The sequence below is a fragment of the Chinchilla lanigera genome, unplaced genomic scaffold (assembly GCF_000276665.1).
Source record: "Chinchilla lanigera isolate Chin_1 unplaced genomic scaffold, ChiLan1.0 scaffold00016, whole genome shotgun sequence".
Classification (NCBI taxonomy): domain Eukaryota; kingdom Metazoa; phylum Chordata; class Mammalia; order Rodentia; family Chinchillidae; genus Chinchilla; species Chinchilla lanigera.
In genome coordinates this window covers 5,374,679-5,400,691 of record NW_004955417.1, presented here as the reverse complement: position 1 = coordinate 5,400,691, position 26,013 = coordinate 5,374,679, and the positions used below count along the sequence as shown (strand labels likewise).

Genomic DNA, 26,013 nt, shown 5'->3' with positions numbered 1-26,013 from the left:
ATTACATTCATAGCAAGAGCAGTAACCAGATTAATTTTATCTTCCTAGCTGCCATAATTGAATAAATTATAATTTAACTTTAAGGCACATGTGGCTATTATACAGCTCTAAAATGTATCCACAAATTCTTTAACCCTTGTTACTTTAAAACATGGAATCTAATTCCTAGCCCAATGAATATGTGCACATGGACCTTATTTAGCAACTCACTTCTAAGGAACAGAGTGTGTCCTTGATTAATTTTCTTTGTTTTTCATATGAGTAGAGTTCACATATGCCTTTCTTAACTGTACACAGAAAATACATTAAGTAGAATTTTTTTTTTTTGAAAAGCATTAACCCTAAAGTGGACTCAATTGTTATTAAGAACATTTGTTCATTTAAAGGCAAACCTGCCTCTGTAATCTCTGCTACTCAGGAGGCTGAGACAGGGCGATTAAATATTCAAGACCATTGTGGCCTACTTAGTGAAACCCTAACTCAAAATAAAAAAGGGTGGAGATTATCAGTGTTCGGTCACTTGCCTAACGTGCATGGAATCCCAGGTTCAAGTCTCTTGTAAAAATGGAAACAGGATATCTTTAAGGGAGTATGAAAAGATAAGGGATTTATTTGTAATACATTCTAGTAATGCCTGTGTGTAAAACAGCCCTATTAAGAATATATTGTTAGAAGACAGTTCTTCATACAACATTAGCATACGTCCTGAAAATAAGACACTATCCATTTTCATTTATTTTTTCGGTAGTCACATTTCACAATGTCTGTCGTGGGAACAGCCTTGGAAGATGCAGATAGTATCTTCTGTGTCTGTCTGGAACAAAACTAGTCATGCTTGCTGCTCAGAATAATGGCAGCAATACCTTCCTCCAGGACAAAGATCAGGCATCCTTACCACCCCTTGTAAAGTCTTTTGGATCCCTGATTAGAAGATCCCTCTTCTTTTTTTGTTTCTATTTTTTAATTTATTTATTTTTAAAATTTATTTTTTTTAATTTAAAGAGAATTACAAAAAGAGCAATAGCAAAATGCCAACAACATAGACAAAAACAAAACAAAGCAAAAACAATAAGAATGATACAGAGTTTCAGAACAAATTGATAGGGATTAACACTGGTTGTTATATTATGTATTTTTATCTTCATCGAAGTTGGAGCTGGAAAAACTGGCTCTCCACATGCCGAAGACTAAAAGCAGACCCATGTCTATCACCATGCCCTAAACTACAGTCCAAATGGATCAAAGATCTAAGTATTAAAACAGAAGCACTAAATCCACTAGAAGAGAAAGTAGGTAGGAATCTTGAAGACATAGGGGCAGGCAGAGAGTTCATGAACAAAACCAAACTGCACGGGAAATACTTCAAAGAGTCAACAACTAGGATCTCCTCTTACCAAAAAATTCTTTTTTTAATGCAGTACACTGAACTTGCACATATCTGTCTGCTCACATTCGTGTAACTGCCAAGGGGCTTGGGGCAAAGGGAAGCGGATGGGAGTGTACCAATGGTGATGATGCTAGCCCTGTCATGAATAATAAGGGCCTCTGTCCTGACCCAGTAGCTAATTTCTTCTTCTAGTAATTCAGGCAGTACTGGCAAACCAACTTCTCAAAACAAAGTATTGACCTTTCACACTCCTGTTATATGTAAAGAGCTCTGATAAGTCAAAAAGAAACAAGTAATCTCATTTAAACGTGGATAAAAGATTTGAAGAAACATATCACCCCAAAATATGCAAATGAGAATATGAAATATTTTCCATCATTAATCGTCTAAGAAATATAAGTTCAAAATATTGACTAGACTACTTCATTAGAATGTAGAATAATGACAGTACTGTAAGTTTCTAGAAGAGGTTAAACATTGATGTATACCTTTAGCAAACTGATGTCTCATTCTCTAAACTGAATTTATGTCTGCCCCGTGAATAACAATATATTCTTAATAGGGTTGTTTTACACACAGGCATTTCACTCCAATTATGTATATACCTTGGTGTGCTTAGTATACCCAAAATGACATGCACTAGAATATTCATAACAGCACTATTTTTAATCTTTTCAAACAGGAAAAACAATGTTTTACAACAACAGAACAGATAAATAATTGGTGTTATAATTTATTCAACAGAATACTATACAGTAGTGAAAATGAGCAGTTTTATTGCAAAACCAAAAATGAATCCCACAACATGTTTACTTATATTTGTTTATTAATTATTTTTTGATTTTAAAGAGAATAAAAACAATAACAAAATAACAACAAAGACAAAAACACAACAACACAGACAATAAAACAATACAGGATTTCAAACAAGAGGATAGGAATCAACAGTGGTTGTTATTTCACATTTTGTTATCTTCAGTGAAGTTGCACAGATTACCAAATGTAAGAAGGCAAGATTGATCAAACCATGAAAGAGAAGCTCTGCATTGTTTCTAATGTTTTTTATAACATGTTTACTTTTAAAAAGCTGCTGTCCAAATGGAATTTACAGTTGGATTTGTTTAACATTCACAATGCAAACAATTTAATCTTTGATGACAGCAATCTAGTTGCAGTGCCTTTGGAGGTTAGTGAACAAGGAAAGGACAAAAGTAGGTGGGTTGCTAGTATCATTCTATTTTTATATAGAAATTGATCACATAGATTTTTTTTAAAGCTTTTCTTTTTTTTGGTACCGGGCTTCGAACTCACAGCCTTGTGCTTACCAGGCAGGCACTGCACCACTGAGCTACATCCCCGGTCCTAGATTTTTTATGAAGATAAACTGAGCTCTGCATTCAGAAGTCGTGCAATTTTTAATGCATATTTTTACATTAATGAAAATCATTAAAATTATTGATATAGCAAAACTCGAAGAAGACATAGAATGCGATGAATCACGGCCGCGCCCTCGGGTTTGCACCCAAGCTCTCAGAGTGCCTGATACCCCGATGACCTCCTTACCTCCTCATGTTTTCAGATGAAACCTGCCTTCATGCCTCAGAAATCAGCCACCCTTCTCAGGTGCCCAATCTGGGAATCAGTTTCCGGTCATTCTCTTTCAAGCTTTACGTACTTAGCCTCAGCTCTTAGGCTTTCACTTCCTTTTAACTTCCCCATGGGCACTGAACTACTCCGAGTGGCTCATTTTCATGATTTCCTTCATTTTCAAGTTCTTTTTAATATGGACCCATGTGTTTTATTTTACTTTGTATTCTTTCTATATCCTCTTTTTACCTTTTATTCACTTCCATGACCTAAACTAATATGCCAATTAAAAAATTTCATACTAAGCCAGTTTTTCTTCTGAACTCCAAACCTCAGTTCTACTTCCCTATAGGATTCTCAAACTGAATATATTTAAAAGTTAACTAATCACGTCCCCAGAGGGACCATCACTTTGATCTGTTCTAGCTTTGTTAAGGTGTCAAAACCCACCTTATTGTCCAAAACAGAAGCCTGATGTCAACCTTATTATCATAGCTACTCTCCAAAGTAACTTGGTCCCATTGATTCTACTCTTAAAGACTCTTTAGGGCATACCACACTTGTTACCCAAGTCACTTCTCCTATAGATAAGCTTATTAGATCATACCTGCTTTCCCTGCCTCCTGTTTCAAATCCCAAGGAGGAATCTCTCTACACAATGATAATAAAGGTGTCCATTTCCTTACCTGAGTCTGCACTGACTTACACAGCTTAGAAAATATTATACATGTAAAACTTCCTTTAACTTGCTTAGGTGTCTGTCTGAAAATTGTCAGCTACCACTGGGAGTCTTTCTTATTAAAACCACTGTTCCTAAAACACTTTAGATACTAAGCATATTGCTGTTGAATTGGTGTCTCTGAGATTTTAGTTGCTTTTATCTTTGGGTTTATTTGTCAGTTTGTCCTGTCAGACTAAGCTCACTGAGAGCTTATGTGCTTAATCTGATATTCAATAAATGCATGCTTAATGAGTAAATGCATCTAGTAGAATTAAGTTTAGCTGAAATAAACTTTGATTATGAACTTGTTAGAGACTAAAAGATTAGTAAAAATCCTTTAATATTGTTGAAACAAGTAAAATTGCATAGAGAATCTATGAAATAGTTGTGGTATGAATTGTGAATTCATTACAGAAAATGAAAGATTTATTCTTCATACCTTTTTTGATGGAAAGGTTATTTGTTAAAATTCCATTCATATACTTTTCCAGACGTGAACAAATCAAAGAAAACAAATCATATAGCTTTCAATTTAATTACATTTTAGGACGAATCATCAAAATAAGTCTGTATACATTATCCACATCAGAACTAGGTGTTTCGTAGAGTAAAGAAGAAAAACAAAGAGATCACCCATTTAGCCAGGCAAGGTGATAGGTAAGTTAAGGAGTGGGGACAGAGAACATTTACATTAAATAAATAACTAAGGACATAGAAATATAGTCTCCAGAAAGAGTAGCACCTAACCAGTTCATTATAATGCATTAAGAGAATACAAACACATAGCAGAGACACATGGATTCGTATTTTTTACATTTTTTAAAATCTTGCAAACCATACCAAAGACTGAAAAACATGCATCTAATGCTGATTTAAGTTAGCAGATGGATCCACTATATTGTTTCAGAAAACCAGCTTAGAAATTGTTAAGCAAATACATGGAAAGTCCAGCCACTTCTAGGAATAAAAGATGTTTCTTGGGCAGGTCCTTTCTATTACAAACAATTTAGAGCAATCTGAGTATCTTTAAGTTTAAAGATGGATGGATGTTGAATATCCAACTATGAAGGAATAGAATAAAACAAAAATCTTTTTATTCATACAAATGTGAAGAACAGTGTTGTTAATAATCTAAGAGCTGTGTGTCTTTAATAGTGTAGCCACCTAAAGTAGTTTTTGAAGAAGCATGCCATACAGTTACCATTTTTATTAGAATTAGTGACAGGTTTTTGAAGCTGGAATTGTCTAATTAGCTGAATGAGAAGCACATGTTATAACATAATTCAAAAGTATTTATTTATATGTACATTTTTCCCACAAGTGTTTTACACTTTTATACAGCAATATCTTGCTTACTGAAGGTTTTGGCAGTTTCAGAGGTGCTAATTTGTTTTCTTCTACTTGCTTTTACATTTTATTTACAAGAAAAAGCTGTGCGTAATATTCTGCACACCTGTGAATTACAGTCTCTTTTGTTTTTGCATAGTTTACTTAAAGATTATATCACAACTTGAAGGTGTGCAGGACACAAAATGTTAAAAAGTGAATATAATGTGTTAGGTCATAAAGACAACTGTGATAATTAGAAAAAATGAGATGTTTTATGTTGTCTTTTTATAAAAGTTACTATACCGTTGAAGTTCCAAGTGCTGTGTCTAATTCTGCATCATTACTTTAAGCTCTAATTTTGTCTACAGATTTGTCTACTGAACCTTAAGTCGGTAATCTGAAAATGCATCGATGTCATCTTTTTTGTAAGGATCCAGAGGGAAATCTTTAGATTATGCATTATTACAATTTGAATAATGTGACTAAACTGATAGAACAAAATGGAAAATACATGCTGCAGGAATCAACAAATAATATTTCTCATTAAGCTTCAGTTTAACTGTCACTAACTCCTAACTCCCCAGCCTGTATAGAACTGTGATTGAGGGTGGGTTTATGGAAACTCCCAGTGTGTGACACAAAATGAAGATGCTCTTGTAGTTTTACATGATTTTGGGGGGAACAGTTCTAAGTACAAACTTTTCATTTCAGAATTGAGAAAATCAGGTCTGATCTTGCTTTTTTGTATCTGCATCATATTGAAACATGGAAGATTTTAAAGGTAATAGTTTTATCCTAAAACCAATTTTATTAAACTTAACAATAGGATAATTTAGTGAGGTTATTCTTTCTTCTATGCGTATGTAGCATGAATTATCAAGACAATGTGGAAATCAAATTCAACAGAATTTAGAACATTTGCTATTATTATTGCAGATGATTTAAAAAGTCTAAGTGTGGAAAGGGCAAGAAAAATGCTGACTTTAAAGAGTCTAGCCCTGAGTTAAAATATGGCTATCACTTTCTTTATAGGGAAAATGCTGATGGAAAACTAGCCCTTACATGATTGTGTAAGGTGTGTTAGGACCAAGTACGTTGTTTCAGCCGGAGAATGGCTCCCCTGTTACTAATATTAAAGTAGCCAATCCCCAAGATGGCGACCTCTGGTCCTCCTTGATACTGTGCCCTTGTGCCATCTCCTCCCCCTGAGTATAAGCTTGACCAAGAATTTGTATCTACTGAATATGATATGGAAGAATTGGTAGTAAATCACTCCCAGGGTAAGGTTATAAGGGACCGTGGCTTCCTTCCCAGGCATTCTTTCTCTTTAATCATTGTGGAGGAAATTAGATGTCATGTCAAGAGGATATGCTGTTATGTAGGTAGTGGTACGTGTCTGTAATCTCAGCTACTTGGGAGGCAAAGGCCGGGGGATCGCAGGTTCAAGGCCTGTCTGGGCAGCATAATGTGTCCAGGTCTCAAGGAAAAAAATAATAATAATAACAAAGCACACTTGGCCAACATAGGAAAAGAGCCGGTGTAGTGAGGACTATGTCTCTGCCCGACGGGTAGACAAATTCAGTACCAACTGATTAAAGTTTGAGGCAGGGTCAAACCTTTCAACAGTTCCAGCCAAGTTTGACCGCATCTTTATGAAAAATGTTGATTTTAATCAACTCTGTTAATCTTTGCTCAGCTTCTTGGCCCCAGAAATTGTGAGATAATAAATGGCATTTGTTTTTAACCTGCTTACTTGTCATGTAGTAATGATTAAATATAATCCTTTCTTTGTTGAAGTTAATGCTTGTACAAAGAAATGTTGAAAACTCATTTATTTCTTTTTTATTAGTACACGTTTGTGATACGTACTAAATACATTTATTGTGGAGAATTGGTGCACATACATTAGATATTTTTACTTCTCTTCCCTTCCTGCCTCTCCCTTCTTTAGATCCACTTCCCATTTCCGCAAAGACATTTTCCTCAGACTGTTCTAGTATTAAAATTAACACTTACAGACATATAAAATCTTTAATTTCCCACTTTTTTACGAAAGGTGATATGAGTAATTTAGTAGAAGATAAAAAAAAAAAAATCTCTCTCCACAAGCTAAAACAGCTTTTGGTAAATACCACTGCACTGACATTAATAATGGGGCATGGCACCATGTTGTTATCATGATGACTAATGAAACAGCAGGACAAAGCCAGAGGGAGTATTTGAAAATAGTCAAGACCATTTCAGAGAGAGCAACACTATCTCTGAAGACCCATCCCTCCCCACATTATGTGATGGGATATGATGAATGGAATCATTCCTTTACTGTTCCAGCGTCCTTTCTTAACACTGACTGGCCAAAATTATTTGTTCACATTAAAGCAGACACTAAAACTTAAAGCAATGGAGGGAGAGGGGCAAGTGCTTTATAGCATTTATGTATATGGTATCAGTGTGAAGAAAGTAAGAAGGGCAAAAATTTAATAGAGTGAGGGGAACAATTAAGAATTAGGCAAAAAAAAAAAAAATTAAACTATGTGTTGTCAAGTAGTAGTACATGGTTGTAAAGAGCGGAGTTTCATCCAGGCTGTGAAATGTTGTTTTAAAGAAGCTAAGAAATCATTTCAGAAGTTTGAGTAGCAGAGTGCGCTGCAATGATGGTGGTATTTTATTAAGACCCCACTGATGTAGAGTGTACACTCTATAGTGCAGTACAGTTGCTTCCTCAGAGACTTGCATGTCTCCTTTAAATAGAATGTGTTATTGGTTAGACATGCACTGAAAAGTCAATTCTTACTCTATGTTTTTAAAACTCATAGAAACTAAGAATTCATGAGCATACATGAAGGCAAATAATATTCCTTTCGGCAGGAGCATTGTTCCTGTCCTTTTTGCATTTATGTCTTAAGGTTGCATTGATGTCCTCTACTTTAGCTCATGTGATGACGTGTACGCAGGTTACATGTCTGTGTGTGAGTGTATACATGGCCATAATAAATTAATAAAGAGTCACAGTACAGAAAGAAGACTTTGGTTTTAAACCTGAGTGCAAAGTTGCCTGTACCACTTACTAAATTTTAAGTTATTTACTCCAAATCTCTGTTTTGTTAGGGTGTTACCTCAAGCAAATTACATCTAACTAAAGGGACTTCCATGAGGTTAATTTTGGGGCTTTAGTGGGTACTCAGTGTGTATTAAATTTCATTCCTTTTTCATAAATGAAATCATAAATTCTCAATTAATTAGATCTTTTGAAATTAAAACTTCAATTCCTAGTGATTCATTTTTGGAATGCTCATAACAATGGAACATAATGAAATGGTTTCTTCAAAGTCTTTCTCCTTGAATTTTTCTATGTAACATATATAACTTTCATGCAAAAATTCAAAAAAATTCTATCTTTGTCGTAAAAGAGTTAAGGGATAATTAAAAGGAAACCAACTTCAAAATTAGGGATTTATATTTTAACTTTTTAAGTCAGTGTTTCTAATACATTTTCGGTTTTCCTGTTTGAAAGAAATTTCCAACATTACAATGACGTTTCTGTATTTTATTTTCATAAAAATCTCTAAAAATGTCTCGAAACATAGATGCTTTATTCATTGCTTTACTTACAACACACAGAGACACATACACATCTGACAAGACACATACAGACATTCAGGTTATGGTTTCCTTCCAAGTCATGAATCCTAGAAAGAAAACATTCTTCAGACATTGAAATTCTTAACCATGTTGCCAACCGAATATTCTGCCAACTTTTAAGCTAAAACCCTAGCCTTTCATATATTTGTTTACTTAAAAATAAGACATTTTGCTAAACCTAATCTGAAATAATTTAAATAAGAGTTATAATTACATAATATGTTTAATAAATAACACTGATATACAACTTACATATTATTTTAAAATAGAAATGTCTTTTCATTTTCATTTCCATTTTTATCCTGCTATTTCAATTACAGCACTCTTAAGGCAAACTTAAGAAAGCAGATAAGGAAGGCACTTAGGTGATACCATATTCTTTTGCAAGATGCAGAAATACTTTTCAAAAATTGCTCTGTGAACACTAACCTAGTCATACATCTTCTGATTTTATTCATACATGCCAAATATTTATGTAAACAATGTTCACAGCTTTACTAAAACACTTGATAAACTGGGTTACCTCCTCTTATTAGTGCTGACTGTTCAAATAATTATTAAATCTGTGATTTTTCATTTGTTGTTCACACATAAAGGATAATATATTGATACAACAAACTTGTACATGTTGCTCTTAGAATACAAAGGTGAGCTTGAATCACTATTCTTAAATGAGAACTGTAGAAAGGCAAACACATTTGCCTTTGCTTATTAACATCTATATCTTTAATTGAGTTGAGAAATTTTAGTTAAAATAACTATTTTCTGGGTTTCCCAGCCACTACAAAATAAAATAGCTCTTGTGTGAGAAATGCTTAATTTGTTGACCTGAAGTTGTTGCTAATTATTATATAGTCAAGCTCGATAAATTAATGCCAACTTTTTTCTGGAAGACATAAGGTTCACAGTGTGCTAAAAAGACTTAGAAACTCAATATATCATATATTATATGTTAATTATTATATATTATATGTTACTTATATGTTATATAATGGAGATGTGGTATATAGAATAGATGCATTAATATAAACACTATAAAATATATGAATGTATTAAGCTGCTAAGATTGTAATTGTTTTAATGTTTTACACAGATTTATTGGTTTAGTTTTCCTGTAGAACATCTTGGAAAGACTTAGGGTAGGGAGAGTAAAGAAGTAAGGCTGGTTCAGAGAAAAAATCAAAAATGAAAGACCCCTTAAAAATATTAAAAAGACTCCTCAAAAATATTAAAAATTCAAAATAAAGCAAAAGCAGTCTCTTTCAGAAGAGCACTTCAGGAGGGAGAAGGTAGAATCATCAGGAGGTTTGAATGAGTCGGAACGAAGCCGTCATGTCTTCTTTACTGCACCTCTTGCTGTTTGATTTGTGTATTAATGTTTTATGAAAGCACATTTGTGGTAAGTTGTTCATACATCTTTGAGCAAATACTTGAACACAGAGGAGTTTTGTTTGCTGTTGCTTTTTTTTCCATGAAAATAGAAAAGCGTTCACACCTAAACCAATGGATCTATAATGTGAAGCAAATGAATAATCAAGCGGCAGTGAACTGAAAGAAAGCAAAATATCGGGAAAAAAAACCTAAAACTCTATGCTGCCCCAACTTTTAAATTCTATCATTCCTTAGCCTGCTTTTGCTTTGAGAAACTAAGCAGCTGTACTTGAATATGGGTCAGTTGCTTGTGCCCAAGTCAACACATCCAGCTGCAGAGCAGCGTGTTGTACGGATTTATTCCACAGGCCGTGTACCCCCACTCTCATGACTCAAGACACAAAAACCCATTCAGGCCTTTCTGGAATACCTTTGCATTTGATTTCCCTTGCTATGTTCTTTATGGTAGAACCTAACACTCCTTCTGTGAGGGATTCTCTTCTAGTCCTCAAGAGCTGGTAATTGTGACCCCACCGTTCTCCAAGTTTGGTTTCCTTTGGGATGTGAAAATGAACCAGCAAGATGCCTGGATCTGTGAAGGTGCCCAGGTGGCCACACCATATCGCAGTTCCGTGAGTGCCTGCCTTCCGCAGCCCAGCAGTCCTGGCCCAGTATTTCTCTGAGACCAAATAGTCAGGCTTGATGTTAATAAATGCAAAAGGGAGGTTAATCAGTGTGATTAGGTCACCTCTATTTGCGTATTGGCACTAATCTAGATGAGGTTCCTGCTTTCTCATAGAGACTAAACCCGTCTCTGTGGGTGATCACATGTCAGGGTCCCAGGCCCTTCAGAAAGACATTCTGAGATTGCACAACCGGCAAGAGACTGGCAAAAGATTTACATTTGTCAGTGTAAGATATCTCTGGTAAGGAAATGAGAAAGAGTGTTTTCTGACCACTGCGTGTGAACATTGTCTTACCCTGCACAGCATGTTCTCCTGTGGAAGAAAATGCATGAAATTTTATACTCACAGAACAGAAGAAAGTCATAAACATATTTATCAATTATTTTGGTGGCATTAGCAGGTAGATGAGCTACATACAGCAAGGCAAAAGAATCTTTTATAGGTCTCAGTTGTTATCTTTTTTTTTTTTTTTGCAAAGATCCAAGGACACTCTACCACTAGGCTGTATCCCTCTTCTCCTTTGTTTATTTTATTTTGAGGTAGGTTCTAACTAAATTGCTTAGGTAGGATTCAAATTTGTCGTCCTACTGCCTCATAAGTGCTGAGATTATAAGCATTTGCTACCACAGATGTCTTTGTACGTTATCTGTGTGTGTGTGTGTGTGTGTGTGTGTGTGTTAATAGAGACTAAACTCAGGACCTTAGCACTGAGCTACTTCCCCAACCCTCCACCCCTTTAAAAATACTTTTGAGGCAGGGTCTCACGAAGTCTTTACCCTGCCCAGAGTAGATTTGAACTCATGATCCCCCTGCATCAGCCTCCCAGAATGTTGATATTACAGATGTGTGTCAGTACCCCCTGCTGAGATATTAAAGTATTCTTAGCTTCAGGGTAGATGAAGCTTAGAGCATGGTTATATTTAGGATGCATTCCGAAAAAGATAAGCTTATCTATTAGTCACAGAATGTTAGGTCAGGTACAAACACTAAAATAAAAGGCTGCTAAAGGGCACTTACTAGTGCAGTATACTTTTAGCTCCCAACCAGTAACATTCCATTTCTTCACAGTCACAAATGTTCTAGTCAGCCAAAGATAAGCAATAAGTAGCTTTTTTTTTTTTTTTTTTTTTTTTGGTGGTTTTGTTGAGTTTGGTTTTTTCTTTTTTTCCCCCAGTACTGGGAGTCTCTCAGATCAACCAAGCTATATGTCATCACTTTTTCCTATATTTTAAGTCAAAGTCGTGCTAAATTTTCAAGGTTTATTGCAGACTTGCAATCCTTCTGCCTCAGCCTCCTGATACTATAAGGTGATGTTAGATAAATTTAACAAATGGAGAACATGAACTTTGCAGAGGTTAATAAATTACACAGTTTTATATAGTAAATATCTAGTGAGGATTTTAAATGGGCTGGTCTTATTCTCTTTTGTATACACTTAAGGTGCACAATGTGTTGATTTATGTTTACATTGTGAAGTGATTACAATAATCAAGTTAATTCACATATTCTTTACCTCACATAGTTTCTTCTTTCTATTTATTTTTTTATTTGGGGGTTTTTCTGGTGGTGAGAACATGTAAAATCTATTTTCTTAGCAGCTTAAAAGTAATCAGTGCCATATTGTTGACTAGAATCAACATGCGGTGCATTGAATCTCCAGAATTGACTCATCATATAATGGAGATTTCATACCTGGGCTTGTCTTAAAGAATTTAAGTGGGGTAGCGATAACTCCATTATCATATGCAACTCTTTCCTAATGCAGTTATGCTTCTTGGGAGAAGGTCCATAGTCTCTCAGGGTCTCTGAGAAGTAACTTCTTAAGGAAGAATAAAGATGCAGGATGATACATCATTAGCATTCGTGACACTCATATTTTCTAGCACACAGTAGAAAAATCAATTATATGTTATGACTAATTATTAATAGTTCAATAATTCTACCAGTAGATTCTTGCACATGGTAGATAATTAGGAATTTTCAAAAAATTATGCACTGCCATACAAATAATACTTTGTATCCAAATAATATGTCAAAAATTCAATTCATAAATTTTTTCATTTTAAAGAGAAAAAACCCAAAATAACAAAAATAAATACATAAACAAAACAGCATAGAGAACAATAAAAATGATACAGAATTTCAAAACAAGGTGATAGGATATTAACCATGGTTGTTATACTACACAATGTCATCTTCCAAATGGCTGCATATTAACCAGATATAAGCATGCAACATTGATCAAACAATTACACATTGGCAGTTCCTTTCAATAAACCGACAGATGTTAGTAGTACAATTATCTTAGCTATCCTGTGTATACATGTACATATTTTTCTCTTCTTTCTGTTCCAAAAAGTTGCCTTTGCAGTACATTCCACGTCTGCTGTTAATTCAGCAGTCAGTAACATTAATTGTTTTTGCAGCAGCTGCAGAAAGGCAAATCGGCCTCCAGAATCATTCTGACCAACCAGACACAGCTGCCCAGGGGAAAGTGCAGCCCTGACAAAGCACTCACACAAATACCACGGCACACAGCTGAGAATGCCTTAGAAACTTGACGGTGCTTAACAGGAGAAGAAAGGGAAAACAGCTTGTTTCTCCTCTGGTGCAATCAACTATATCCCAATTGCTTTCTTTCGGCAAGACTTTTTTAAATTAAGAGAAGATGTACAAAAAAAAAAAAAAAGAGAGAGAGAAGATGTACGTAATTCACCAGATAGAGACATCATGACCAAAGTATAACCTAAAGGACTCATATAGGTATTTAGGCCTTGATTATTCAAATGTTTTCCTAAGTTTTCCACTTTACCTGGCTAATATAGACCTAAGTTGTTTTAATCATATTGATCTATTCCCAAGTATTTACTTAATTAAAAACTAAATGTTTGGTACTTAGATACTTGAAAAACTACTTTTACTGGTTTGAGGAGAGCTGTCAGATGGCGATTTGTTTCCCTTTTATTTGGAGTGCCCACAGTTTAATTGGCCTTGTTAGTGTACGCTGGTGGCATGCTTCAAACAAGGGAGGTCTAAGGAAACGCTTTGAGATAGAATTTTTAAAATGAAAGTTGATGTACTAGAACTTTCTTCTAATCATAGCAATGCCATTTCCTTCTTTGATGAAAATATCTGTGCTGTAAGACTTTTAAACGTAACAAAAAGTTAGAAGCAATGAAAGTGATTAAAATTCTGTGAGCTGCCAGAATTGTACTAAGTGCGATAGGCTGAATTGTTATCTCCGCAAAATTCCTATATGGAATCTTTAGTTCCCTGAGACAGAGTGGTTTTTGGAGATAGAACCTTTGGGAGAGAAACATGGTTAGAGGAGATCATGAAGACAAGACCTACTTGATGAGTTCCAAGAGAGCTTTCTATGCCCCTCTGTCCATTGAGCGAAGACAGAAAGAGCAGAATACATCTGTAAGTCAGGAGGAGATCTCTCTCCAGAACCTGACCATGCTAGTAACCTGTTCCCAGGTTTTCAGCACCAGACACCTTGCAAAATCATTTAACCCATGCAGTTTGTGGTATCTTTTATGCAAGCCCTGGCAGGCAGGTAGTAAGCTTTAACATTCCCACCAGCTTGAACCCCTGGAGGTACATGCATCCCTTTGGGCAGCTTGTGATGTACAGAAGGGTCTAATCACTGTTATTGGTCTTTTTACTAATAAAATTAACAAAAAGCTGCCTAACGGGATAGTCATGCATGTTCCACTGGTAGTTTAAACTGCCAAGCAGCAAGATATATGAATGAAGCCTTCATTGTGAAAGTGTTAAACAATTAATTTTATCATTAATTCAGTGGGAAAAATACTATAATTGCAGACTCCTAGAAAGAGTGCGATGCAACATCCGTTTGTTTTTTTTAACAGGTAGCTTGACAGGGTGGCTCTTGTCTCCTGGGATATGGGTTCTAGAGCCTTGAGAAGTTTAGGGTTGAGAAAAAAGTAGAGCAATATGCTTTCTCAGCACACTATGTTCTGGGCTGTGGGCCCAAGCCACATGGGCATTAAATATGTTTCTTCCTTTTACTATGTAACTTTGCTCAGCTCAAAATTCTGTGAAAGTCTCAACTTCATCATCTTTAAAATGGTTACAGCAAAAACCTAACTAATATGGAGAGAAGCAGCTTAACAAATACGTATAAAGTACCCAGTTCTCTATTCAGCACATAAGACTATTAATTCCTATTTCTCCTTGCTGCTTTTATGACATTTTGTAAGTTAGTTTTCCTTTGATTTTTCAAATGCTTGGGCAGAGTACTAATACTAAACATGACACAAACCACGTTTAAATTCTGAGCTTCTGTGAATGAAGTTATATTTGGTACCAACTAAAGCTTGATAAAATTCATCTAAAACAGGTGAGTATTGTGTGCAGTTGTAACTTCATTGCAATCTATTTGCACATCAGTGATAAGCAACTGATAAATCGCTGTACTAACAAACTTTTTTCATGTTGAGTACATCTGACAGAGTTGGAGAAAATTTCTGGAGGAGAAGCTAGGGCATCATTCTTTAGCCTGAGGCACCAGGGAAGCAGTCAAATGGAGACAGAGTGCTCGGGGCAAGGACGGTAGGCAGGGAGAAGGCAAGAAGAGGCCAGCAAGCCTTTACAGTACTGGAGCCTGCATAGAAGAGTAGAAGTACCAGAGAGAGACATGTGAAAATCTGCCTAAGATCAACTTCTCTGAGCTTCTGTCTTAGAAATCAAAACTGTACTGGAGTAGCCAGGAAATACTTCACTTCTCTATTTCATATTGGGCTGTCCGACTGAGTAAGGACCATAGCCTCTAAAGTGTTGTAGGAAGAGGATAAAGCATAGGTTGTGGGGTGGGGCTATGGCTCATCGGTACAGTGCTGTCCTCGCTTTCGCAAGGCCCTCGATTTGATCCCCAGCACTGCACAATCAAAAATAAAGTATACCTCCATGACGGTTCAGTAACACATTCAATGGTTCATCGAAGACACTCAAAACTCATCTTTCTTTTCTTGTTCCTTTTTCTGACTTGTCTCCCCAACCTCTCTCTTCTGGAACTTTTCAGTCCCAAATTTTCCACCAGACTTGGGGTTATTTCCAGACCCTTCAGTTTGTGTAGGGGTGGTTGGATTGAGCAGTATTTCTGTCCGATGCTACAGAGCAGTTTACTTTCCACTAAGGTCTTTTCAATTATTTTTTGCTATCTACTGATTCTAACTCAATAGGGAGGAGTTAGAGCATGAAACTATACCCTATTAATGATCTTACGATACACAAAGTATCCAACCCCAAATTAGCAACTTAAAACAACAAGCGTTTATTATTTCACTTAGTTCAGAAGGTGAGGAATCCAGAAGCAGCTTAATTGGATTCTTTGACTCAGAGCATCTCATTGTATACCCTTGTTGACAGGGATACAATCATCAGAAGGGTTTAGATCTACTTCCACGCTGACTCACAGGGCTGGTGACAGGATGCCTCAGTTTTTCACCATGTGTGGCCTTTGTAGGGTTACTTGCACAGCACGGCAACTGATTTCTCCAGACTGACTGATGAAAGGAGGAAGAGGAAGGGGAAAAGGGATGAGCAGAGAAAGCTGACAAAGGGGAGGCTGACAAAGATAGATCTCATAGGTGTATTTTACGATTTAACCTTGAAAGTCAAATACAAGAAAATCTCCCATATACCAGTGTAGAAACCAAATACAACTCCGGTACAATGTAAACATGAAGACCAAAATACAGGCAGGTTGGGGCCCCCGCTGAGGCTTACATCTTTCCATGCGCCACTTGAGTCTTTCACAAAAGAAACTGTATGCATAGTTTCAGCAGGCTAAGGATCAAGGAAAGCATTCTTTCCTGTCCATGTCCTAAGCATGGAAGAAATTTCTACTAAGCAAAGATTTGGTGGTAATTTCTGCTTCAGTTTGAGGCATGGATTTCAAAATATTATATTTAAATATTTAAAGTTATGAATCTATTCACATTTGTTCTGCTAATCATTTAATTTTAAAATATTGAGTAGAAGTAATACAGTATATGTTAATAATAAAAATATTTACAAAAGGCCAAATATAAACAGCGGCAATGGAACTAAGTTTACCTGGGGACTTGGGGCAGCCTTCTTAGAGGGAGTGACTTCGGGTTTCATTTTTAAGGAATAATAAGATTTTGTAAAAATCACCGTGCCAAATCCGAAGGCAATAGTAGATAAAATACATACTGAGCTTTTGTGAAGTTTTAAAAGACAACATATAAAATGATACCAATTTTACAAAGCTTAGACAACAGGAAAAACAGTAATTTATTGAAACATATATTTGATAAAAGCATAAGTATAAAAGCAAATAAATGAGAAATTCAAATCTCAGCAAGACCAAGTTATAGGATAGGACAAAGAAACAGGTAGATTAAAGAGTGTTGCTGATCAAATATTTGAGTAGGTTTATAGAATTATATATGATAGAAACTCAATTATTTTTATGTATGAAATACTATATAGTCATTTTTTTAACATTCAGCTTATGTCAAAAGAGGAAACAACATATGCAAATATGTGGAGGGGTGAAAGAGCTTGAGATAAAATATAGACATAATTATGACAAGGAAACGATAAATAATGCATTATCTTTCATAATGCACAGCTCAGTATTCTGAAATTGTATTGGAGTTTACAAAGGAAAGGAGATTAGAGATACAATTAACAGCCACAAATTCAAAACTCAAAATCTTGCAAAAGAAGCAAGTACTATTTCTGTACAAAAAACCAAGAGGCTGATTTCTCTTTGTTGCTTTGATGGTGATAAGATCGAGGCATATTAGAATCACGCATCTCAGATAATGTGAATTAATGACAAGTTACAGAAGTAGTTATTATTTTCATTGCTAAGAAAGAGGTCTTGTGCATTCTAATTGTCTAAATCTCATCATGTGCCAACAACTTTTGTTCCTAGTAGAATGCAAATCATAGGGGCGGTACTTTATTTAACAACTTACCCTTTTAAACTATTGTAAAGCTGTGAGTCATGATTAATTACATTATTGCCAATCATTTGAAGCACGGTAATTACTTTGAGCCCTTGGCCAGCATTTCTGATTAGAAGTGCTGTGGCATACTCTGTAGGTCATAAGTTCATATCCTGATCCTGCTAACTTTATTCTAAAGCCTTGCTTAGCTCCGGAGACAAGGAATGGCTCCGCCCACTGCAAATGGTGATGAGGAAATACTTAAATCATTTGAAGAGAACAGACATGTGAAATGAAATGACTTGGGCTCTTATGAACTGATTGTTCTTAGGTCTGTTTCATTTTTGTCTTTTTGTATTCCTCCTATTAGCCATGGAAATAATTGTGACAGAGATTATATTCCTGTGAAAGATCTGATGGCATAAAAGGATTTTAATGACTCAGCTGGGCTCCTAGCCAAGAGTTTAGTGGGTGACTGAAAGTACTATTTGTCTGCCAAAGTGTGAGGTTAGTTCTTAAGTGTTTATCCAGGAACAGGGCTCAGAGTATTTTCTTTTCTAATTAGAGAACCTGACCTGAGACACACGGAGGAACTGGTAAAGGCTGGACACTTTTTCTTTTCTTCTCTTTTTTTTAAACGGGTATCCCTTGTAAGGCCACATTAAGACTTTTCTGGACAAGAAGTTATATCTGTTGTGCCAAAAGAAGGCGCCGAGCCACAAAGGCTATATTCTGAACCAGACATCTTTACTAAGCTCTGATGTGGCCAGCTGTTCTTACTAAAACTCAGTGCAGACTTTTGGAGTTTTTGCTCTAGATTCAGCACTTAATCTTCATTGGCCCATTGTCTGATAGATCTTTGTTTTGCCAGTAGATCTGCTCCTGGTAAGAATTTCCTTTCCCTCTCAGCCTGAGGGTGATAACGTTCCAGCTGAAGGTACCTGTGTTCAACATCCGGGGCATGCTTAGAGCTATCCAAATACCTACACCCCCTGCCCATCTCCGAACACATAACATAATACTTGGGATGGCAGTCAGATTCGTTCTAAGGGCATTGGCTAGTATCCGATTTGCTGTTTAAATGTGTCTGTGATTGAAGTTAAAAAGTTATTCATTTTAAAGCTGGGATTAAAAATTCTGCATCTAACAATTATTATAGTGTCTTTTCTCCTGCGTCTTCCTCTCATCTATGACTGTCCTGTGAGACAAAATCCTTAGAAGTCTTCTCCCTAAATTGCATAATTGCAGACATATTCACATTCTAGTTTTCATGTTTCTTTTTAAATAACTGGCTCCTGTTTTATTCTACCTCCTGTGACTAGAACACTTCCTAGATGACCCTCCGTAGCTGTCTTTCACTTGTTTTCCACTCCAAATATTGATTTTTTAAAAAACCTTTTACTATTTCCCCTTGCTGAGCCCCAAATTCCTGCGTCTTGATTACCTACTGTCTGACCTGCTGGCCATCTTCTTCTCACTTCTTATACCCTACAACTATTATAAAATCTACTCCGTCACAGATAATGAAATCAAACATTGCGCATCACTCAGAAATGTCCTGTATCCTATGTTCTCTTTTTTATGACCTGCAAACAGCAGTGTCTGCTGCCCTTTCTTGAACAATTAGTGCTAAACACAGTCCTGGGCACTTTAGTTCCTTGCCGCAAGCCACAGAAGAGTACTGACCTCCTCAGTTCTATTTTTTTTTTCTCATTTATTTTTTTCTCTTCCATATCTATACATGACGGTTGGGGGTGCACCATAATTTGTTCTCTACTCCTCAAATTCAGATTAGCCCACCACTCTATGAAAAGTTATCCATTCAATCAAACTCACTTAATCACCTAACATGGGCCAAGCAACACTTTCAGAATTGAAGGCTCTAAACTACTGAGGCTCAGTTTCAGTCTTCAAAGTGCTCAGAATGTACTGAGAAAGTTTGTCAACAGATAATGAAAATGTAGCTGTTACAACAGGTACACGCAGGGACTGTGGAAACATGAAGGAGGAGAGCATGAAGATGTCCCCCATAGGACTTAGCAGAATGTAGCAGTTGAACAGTGATGGAGAGTCTGACAAGATGTGCCTCCAGCATTGTAGGGAGGGAGAAGCAAGTGTAGAATGAAGATAGTTTGTGCATACGCCCTAGTGATGGAGCAAGCGTGTATTTCTATGCCTGGAGAGACGCTCACACAAGAGAAAGAACCGAGAGATAATGTGGGAGAGGTGGGAGACTCATCGTTCAACATTCTTGGTTAACTTGCTGGGGAATCTGGGATTTTATTACAGGTTGTAGGAAAATGATGGAAATTTAAGCAACACAATTATGAAACATTATCTTTTCTATCACTATATATTTTCCCTTCTATACCCTACTCTAATATCACTCTGTTTTCTCCTTAAGCCATGCTTTCTAATTCATGTTCACACACTCTTAAGGTAATGGTAGTCTCTTATATCTGGTATAATGTCTGACTCATTTATCTCCCTTACCACTGTTTATATCAACAATTCCAGGAAGCACAGGATACCCCTTACCTCCGAGCCTCTGGTTTACATATCACTTAAGCATTATTATTTTTGTTTTCATTTCCCTCTCCATCTTCTGATTCTGCTCACATCAGAGTAGTTCCAAGTCATCCATCATCAGTCCCTTTGATGATCAACTTCTCATGAGTACATTTCCTTTAGGCTCCTTGTGCAACTGAAATTACTCTTCCTGGGTCATATTATTCACTTTCCATTATTATGAACTTTTTTCTCCTCCATATTCCTTCTACCACAATTGCTAGAATCATGGTTCATGTGCCCTTTTCTTTTTTAATCATACTACCAGATCATTCTTCCATCTCCTTCCATAAATTAGCCAGGTTTTCATGATTTGTGTTAGACACAGGTCATCCTCCCAAACTTTGATAATTTTTATCTCCTATGTCAATCCTCCTTTCTTTTTTTTTTATTTTAGAAATAAAAGGAGGAAAATACTAACAGATCGACAACGTTTTACAAAATAGCAAAGGATCAGTACAGACATTACAGAGTTACAAACAGAGTGGTAGGGAATTAACAATGCTTATTGTATTACATATTGATATCTTCAATGTAGTTTCTCATGAAAACACATAGACATACAAAGCTAATCAACCAATGCCTCACTGACAGTTTCTTTCAGCAAGGAAATACAGGACAGTAATCCTCCTTTCTTTAATTCTACCTTTAATTTAATTTTTGGTGGTTTCAAGGATCACACAGAAAATTTTTTCCAATGTTTTCAGCCTCTCAGTTATTAGACCTCTTCTCTGAAGACTTAATATCCTGCCTTAATTCAAAGGCTTCCTCCCATAACTATTCTCTTAACTTTATTTATAACTCTCAGTTGCAAATATCCATTATGATCACCACTGTGAGCTTTTCAGGTCATTCCTCCTAATATCACCAGTGGAATTGCCTTTGGTTACATAAGAATTTGAATTGATCATCAGTTATTTTATTATCTTATTATTTTCCTTTCTCATCCCATAGTATTACCATTTTTTGTCCTTACAGGACACAAATACTATGGTGAGTCAAAAATCAGTCCCTACTTAACAGCATAGTTTTTTGTCTGTCTCACTACTCTCCATATCAAATGAGTCAACCCAGAACTTGGGTGAAATCACACCTACTAACTCAGTATCTGTATAAACATAGTTAAATGAGGCAGGACTAGAAAACTGCAACCACATAGTGAATCAGTTTCACTTTAAATTCATGATCATGAGTGCCCCTTGAAAATCATTAAGTATTTCCTTATGTTTTCTGGTCCATTCTCCTTACAACTCCCATATATGTATAACTCCCATAAATATACATGGGAGTTGTAAGGAGAATGGGATATATATATATATATATATATATATATACCTTTTCCTTTCATAGTATTCTCTCAATGGGTTTTTTCCTATTTCAATATGAAGACTGAAGAATTCACCTATTTACCACTTCTGCTTGTACCAACCTACCTGAATCTTTCTTAGATGCCACCCTTTCTTTTATTCCTATAGCTAATCTATGCATGCTTCTAACTGAGGCTGGCCCATGCATTTTATCCTAACCATGCTCATCTATCTTAACTTTGTACTTCTAGTCTGCAGTGCCCAAGTTCCTCTGGCACATATCCTGTTGGACTTGACATCTCCAAGTATTGAACATTTAAAAATCATCTCTGAGTTAGCACTAAAAAAGGTGTTTCTAAAAGTTCTGTACCTCTCCAGTCCCCATCCCATTTCACACATGCATGCATGCACACATGCACGCACACACACACACACACACACACACACACGCACACACAGTGCTTCCCATGGTGGCTTTTCTCCACATCAGTGATTTCATTTTCATTCTTCCAGTTGGCTGGGCCAAAACCTTGGTGTTACCCCTGACCTCCTTCTTTTCTCATACCTAGCACCCTATCTATGTGAAGCTCCGTGACTCTTCAGTGTATGAAGAATCATACCACAGCTGTCTACCTCCAGTGCTGCCACTCTGACCCAGGCCTCCAACATTTATATCTGAATTATTTCAGTAACTCCAGATCTTGATCATACTTTTCCCCTTGTCTCAGGCATAATTACCAGTGATCCTGTGACAATGAAAGTCAGGCTGTTACTTTCCTCCTCAAAAACTTTCAGTGCTTCCTAGTTTAGTTAATTTAGAAGCCAAACTCCATGTATTATCTAAAATACCACACGTGCTCTGGCCCAGATTTCTACTGTGACCTCATCATTCCTATCATTTGTTGCTCCTTATCACATATCACTGTAGCATACTGCATACTTCACTTCTCTACCTTCTTTCTTTCCTGTCTGCTCTGCTGGGATTTAAAGGCTTCGAAGGCAGGGTTTTGCTAATTTGCTTGCTATTGTATTGTCGATCCTAGATATGTACCTAACACACAGTAGATATGCAAGAAATGGTTGTGGAATAAATGAATAATTTAATGAATGAAATTTGTTTTCACATGACTGTAATACTTAATCTGCTGTGCATAATAACAGCCGTGCAATTTACCATAGTAATGAAAAGATGATCTCTAGAATCAGACTGAGAGAAGTTTGTATAGGTAATATCTCTAGGCCTTGTTTTCTCATTTTAAAAATGGATCTAGGAAAAGTGACTGGGTGAGTCACAGTATTGTTATAAGAATTAAATGAGAAAATGTAGGTAAAATATTTACAATGCTGACAGCACAGTCAGTAAGCTTTCAGTAAATAATATATAGTTACTGTAGTTAATATATATAATTTGCTTCATTTTTTGGTGTCTTGATTTTCACTAAGTAACTTTATAAGAAGCAAAGATAAGCTCTTGGAGGCTGAAAATAGTGATTCCTATTTCATTTTTAAAACCTTGAATTTGTTTCACATCAGTAGTTAATTGACTCTTCTTTGAGGATCAGGTAATTCCCTGAAAATGTTTCAGTGGTGTAATTTCCGTGTGCTAATGCTTATAAAGAGCCAGGCTCATGATTTCATGTATTTCTCTAAGATAGATTACTCCAGAGTGGAAAAAATGTTGGTTATGTACTTGGCTTTGTGTTCAAAACATAAAGCTCTCTAGGGAATTATCATTATGAATTCTAAAAACAGTTGAAAAAGAGTTTTCCTTAAAGTGATATTCATTGAAATTATTTGCATTTGTGGCAAGTAATAGATGTAAAGTTTTATGCTTCATCAGCAATCATGTTAACTTTTCACTTAGGGATGTAGCAATCTTACTGGCATGGCCCAACTAAATTTTTAAAATGAACAACTGTGACTTCCCCACCATTTTCTTCATAGTGTGTTTAGTTAGGATAATCCAGGAGGAGATAAGACACAGAAGTTATCAGCAGAGGTGGAACTGCGCTCAGCCATGTTAGGTATCTCTGCAGAATGTGCAGTCATACTGTGTAAGTTTACAGTAAGCACTTTCAGTGGGACACAGCAATTTTTAGGTCAACATATTTTGTTAGAATCATTATAAATTAATGAGAGTTGGTGTTTTATAGAGCTAGGTCTGCAGTTCTAGTTGGTATGACTGCTAGAAAATGGCTTTTGTTCTAGTCTCCTGCATTTCTGTACTCTCAGTGCTTGTGACTAGCAACAAGTTAAAGTCTTAGTCTCATAGACAGATGACTTGAGTCCTAGTTGCAAGATTATAAACATTAGGATCTGCTGTTCCAACAGCATGTGCACAACCTCTGTGCCTCACTTTTTCATCTGTATAAAAGCAGAGACATATCTGTCCTATGTTTTTAAAGAGTTGGTAGAATTATGTGTGAATAAAATTCCTATTATGTTACATGCGAAGGTTATAAAAGTTAGATATTATGTACCATCTACTTTGTAATTGGAAGGATTTTTAAAAGCAGCACAGTATTATCAGCTTCTGACTCTGCTGCCTTCTCTTCATTTTTTATTATTTGTTCTTCCCTTTCATTTCCTAAAGTGTTGTGATTTCATCATCACCACCCTTTCTTTTAATAAGAAGGATGAAGGATATTAAATTTTGCTACTAGGAATGCCGTGATAGCATCATCCAGATGAAGTAAAGAATTCATTTTATTTTTCTTGGGTGATACTTTGATAACACTAAATTGTCCTTGCCAACTCCTTGCTTGGATATTCCTAACTTCTGTTCTTGTCGTTTGCACAGGAAATGATTTATTTCTCGTAGCAGTTCATGAACTGGGACACGCTTTGGGACTGGAGCATTCCAATGACCCCACGGCCATCATGGCTCCATTTTACCAGTACATGGAAACAGACAACTTCAAACTTCCTAATGATGATTTGCAGGGCATTCAGAAAATATATGGTAGGTGGCGTTGTTTCCATTTGGTCAGTCCTTTACTGAAGTCCAGAACTCTTGGCCTGCTTTCTTCGGTGAGATGGATGCTCTAAATATGTGAGGCAGAGAAAACCTGAATAAAAATATCTGGACTACTGGAAAAATTCTGTCAGTTCAATGTTGTCAGCAGTAGTCTCAGATATCTTAGTGTATAGGATATGGGAAGGTCTTAGGCACTGATGAGCTTACTTGATACTTGAAATTATACTAAAGATGTAATGAACTTTCATATCTAAAACTCCAGTCAAAATACATAATGAATGAAAATAATCAATAAAAGCAGTGGGGACTGTAAGACTTTCATATAAGATGCTGAGACTTTAGGTACAAACTACAAGATTGGTCCAAAATTTGTGAGGTTTGATGTTAGATAGTTCCCAGACAGAGGGCTTTTGAAAGTCAAGGAAGTACATTATATAATAGATACAACAACATTTCCTCAAAAGCATGTAATTACTGGCAAAGAGTGAAAGTTAACCAGAGAGAGATGTAAAAGTTAACAAATGTATACACTTATTAACAGTGCAAAGTAAATTTTTAATATAGTAATATTTTTATTTATGGGATTCACATAGTAAGTGCCAATTAAAATGAGAAAGACTGTCCTGCATATTTACTATAATCTTAACTCCCTCAGTATCACCACTGACCTTTATAAAGACATTTGTTTCACACATAATTGTTAAGAATGTGACATTTATAATTTACATAAAACAAGCATGCTTTACTAAATTAATGAAGTGAAGATTTCATTTTTATAATACAAAGACAAATATGTGCTATCTGTATGTTAATATCGAGTATCCAGAAGGTGCCATTTGCATTTTTAAACAGTGTAATTCAAGTTCAATAATTTGTTTGGCATTCATTAGTTTCTCAATTTTACTATATGAGTTTTAGCATTATCTCAGGGTTAAAGTAGATTTGGGGAATAAAAGACCAACTTTTGTGATTCTTTTTATTTCACTGTGGTGCTGGGAAAAGAGACATATCTAGCCCTGAACACTAAATAGCTTCTATGTTCAACTGTGCTATCCTACACCCAAGTGTGTGTCATCAGAAATTCCTCTTGCATGGATGACTGAAAGAAATCTCTTACAACCTCATTAACTGGTAATCTGGACTACAGGTCTATGAAAGAATATTCTTCCTGTATCTAAATATTGTGAAAGCTCTGTATTTCTTTTTGAAAACCTAAATTCTTTGAGGAATGGGGTTTAACATCTGTACCTAATTACATGTATAAACTTTGGCTTGAGTTAGAAGCCTCATTTTGGAAATACTTCTCTGCATTAATATTTACTGGTGGTATTTTTAATCAGTAGGTGTTTTGGATTTGATATTTAACTAAAACATATATCCAGCAATTTGTCCAACATTTTAGTAGAAGAAAATAGTGAAACAAGTAAATGTTAGAAAATACAGTTGGAGATATAAGGTATTATAAGCTTTGATGAGAGATTATTCTTTTGA

General features: G+C 35.8%; 1 protein-coding gene across 1 annotated transcript in view; it reads left to right on the top strand.

Moving 5' to 3' along the window:
- The window catches only part of Mmp16 (matrix metallopeptidase 16 (membrane-inserted)), a 246,788-nt gene that overhangs the window by 144,430 nt on the left and 76,345 nt on the right, over positions 1 to 26,013 (top strand). Inside the window, exon 5 of the mRNA XM_005381755.2 lies at positions 24,346 to 24,507. Coding sequence (XP_005381812.1) covers positions 24,346 to 24,507 — 162 coding nt within the window. The remainder of the gene's footprint in view (positions 1 to 24,345; positions 24,508 to 26,013) is intronic.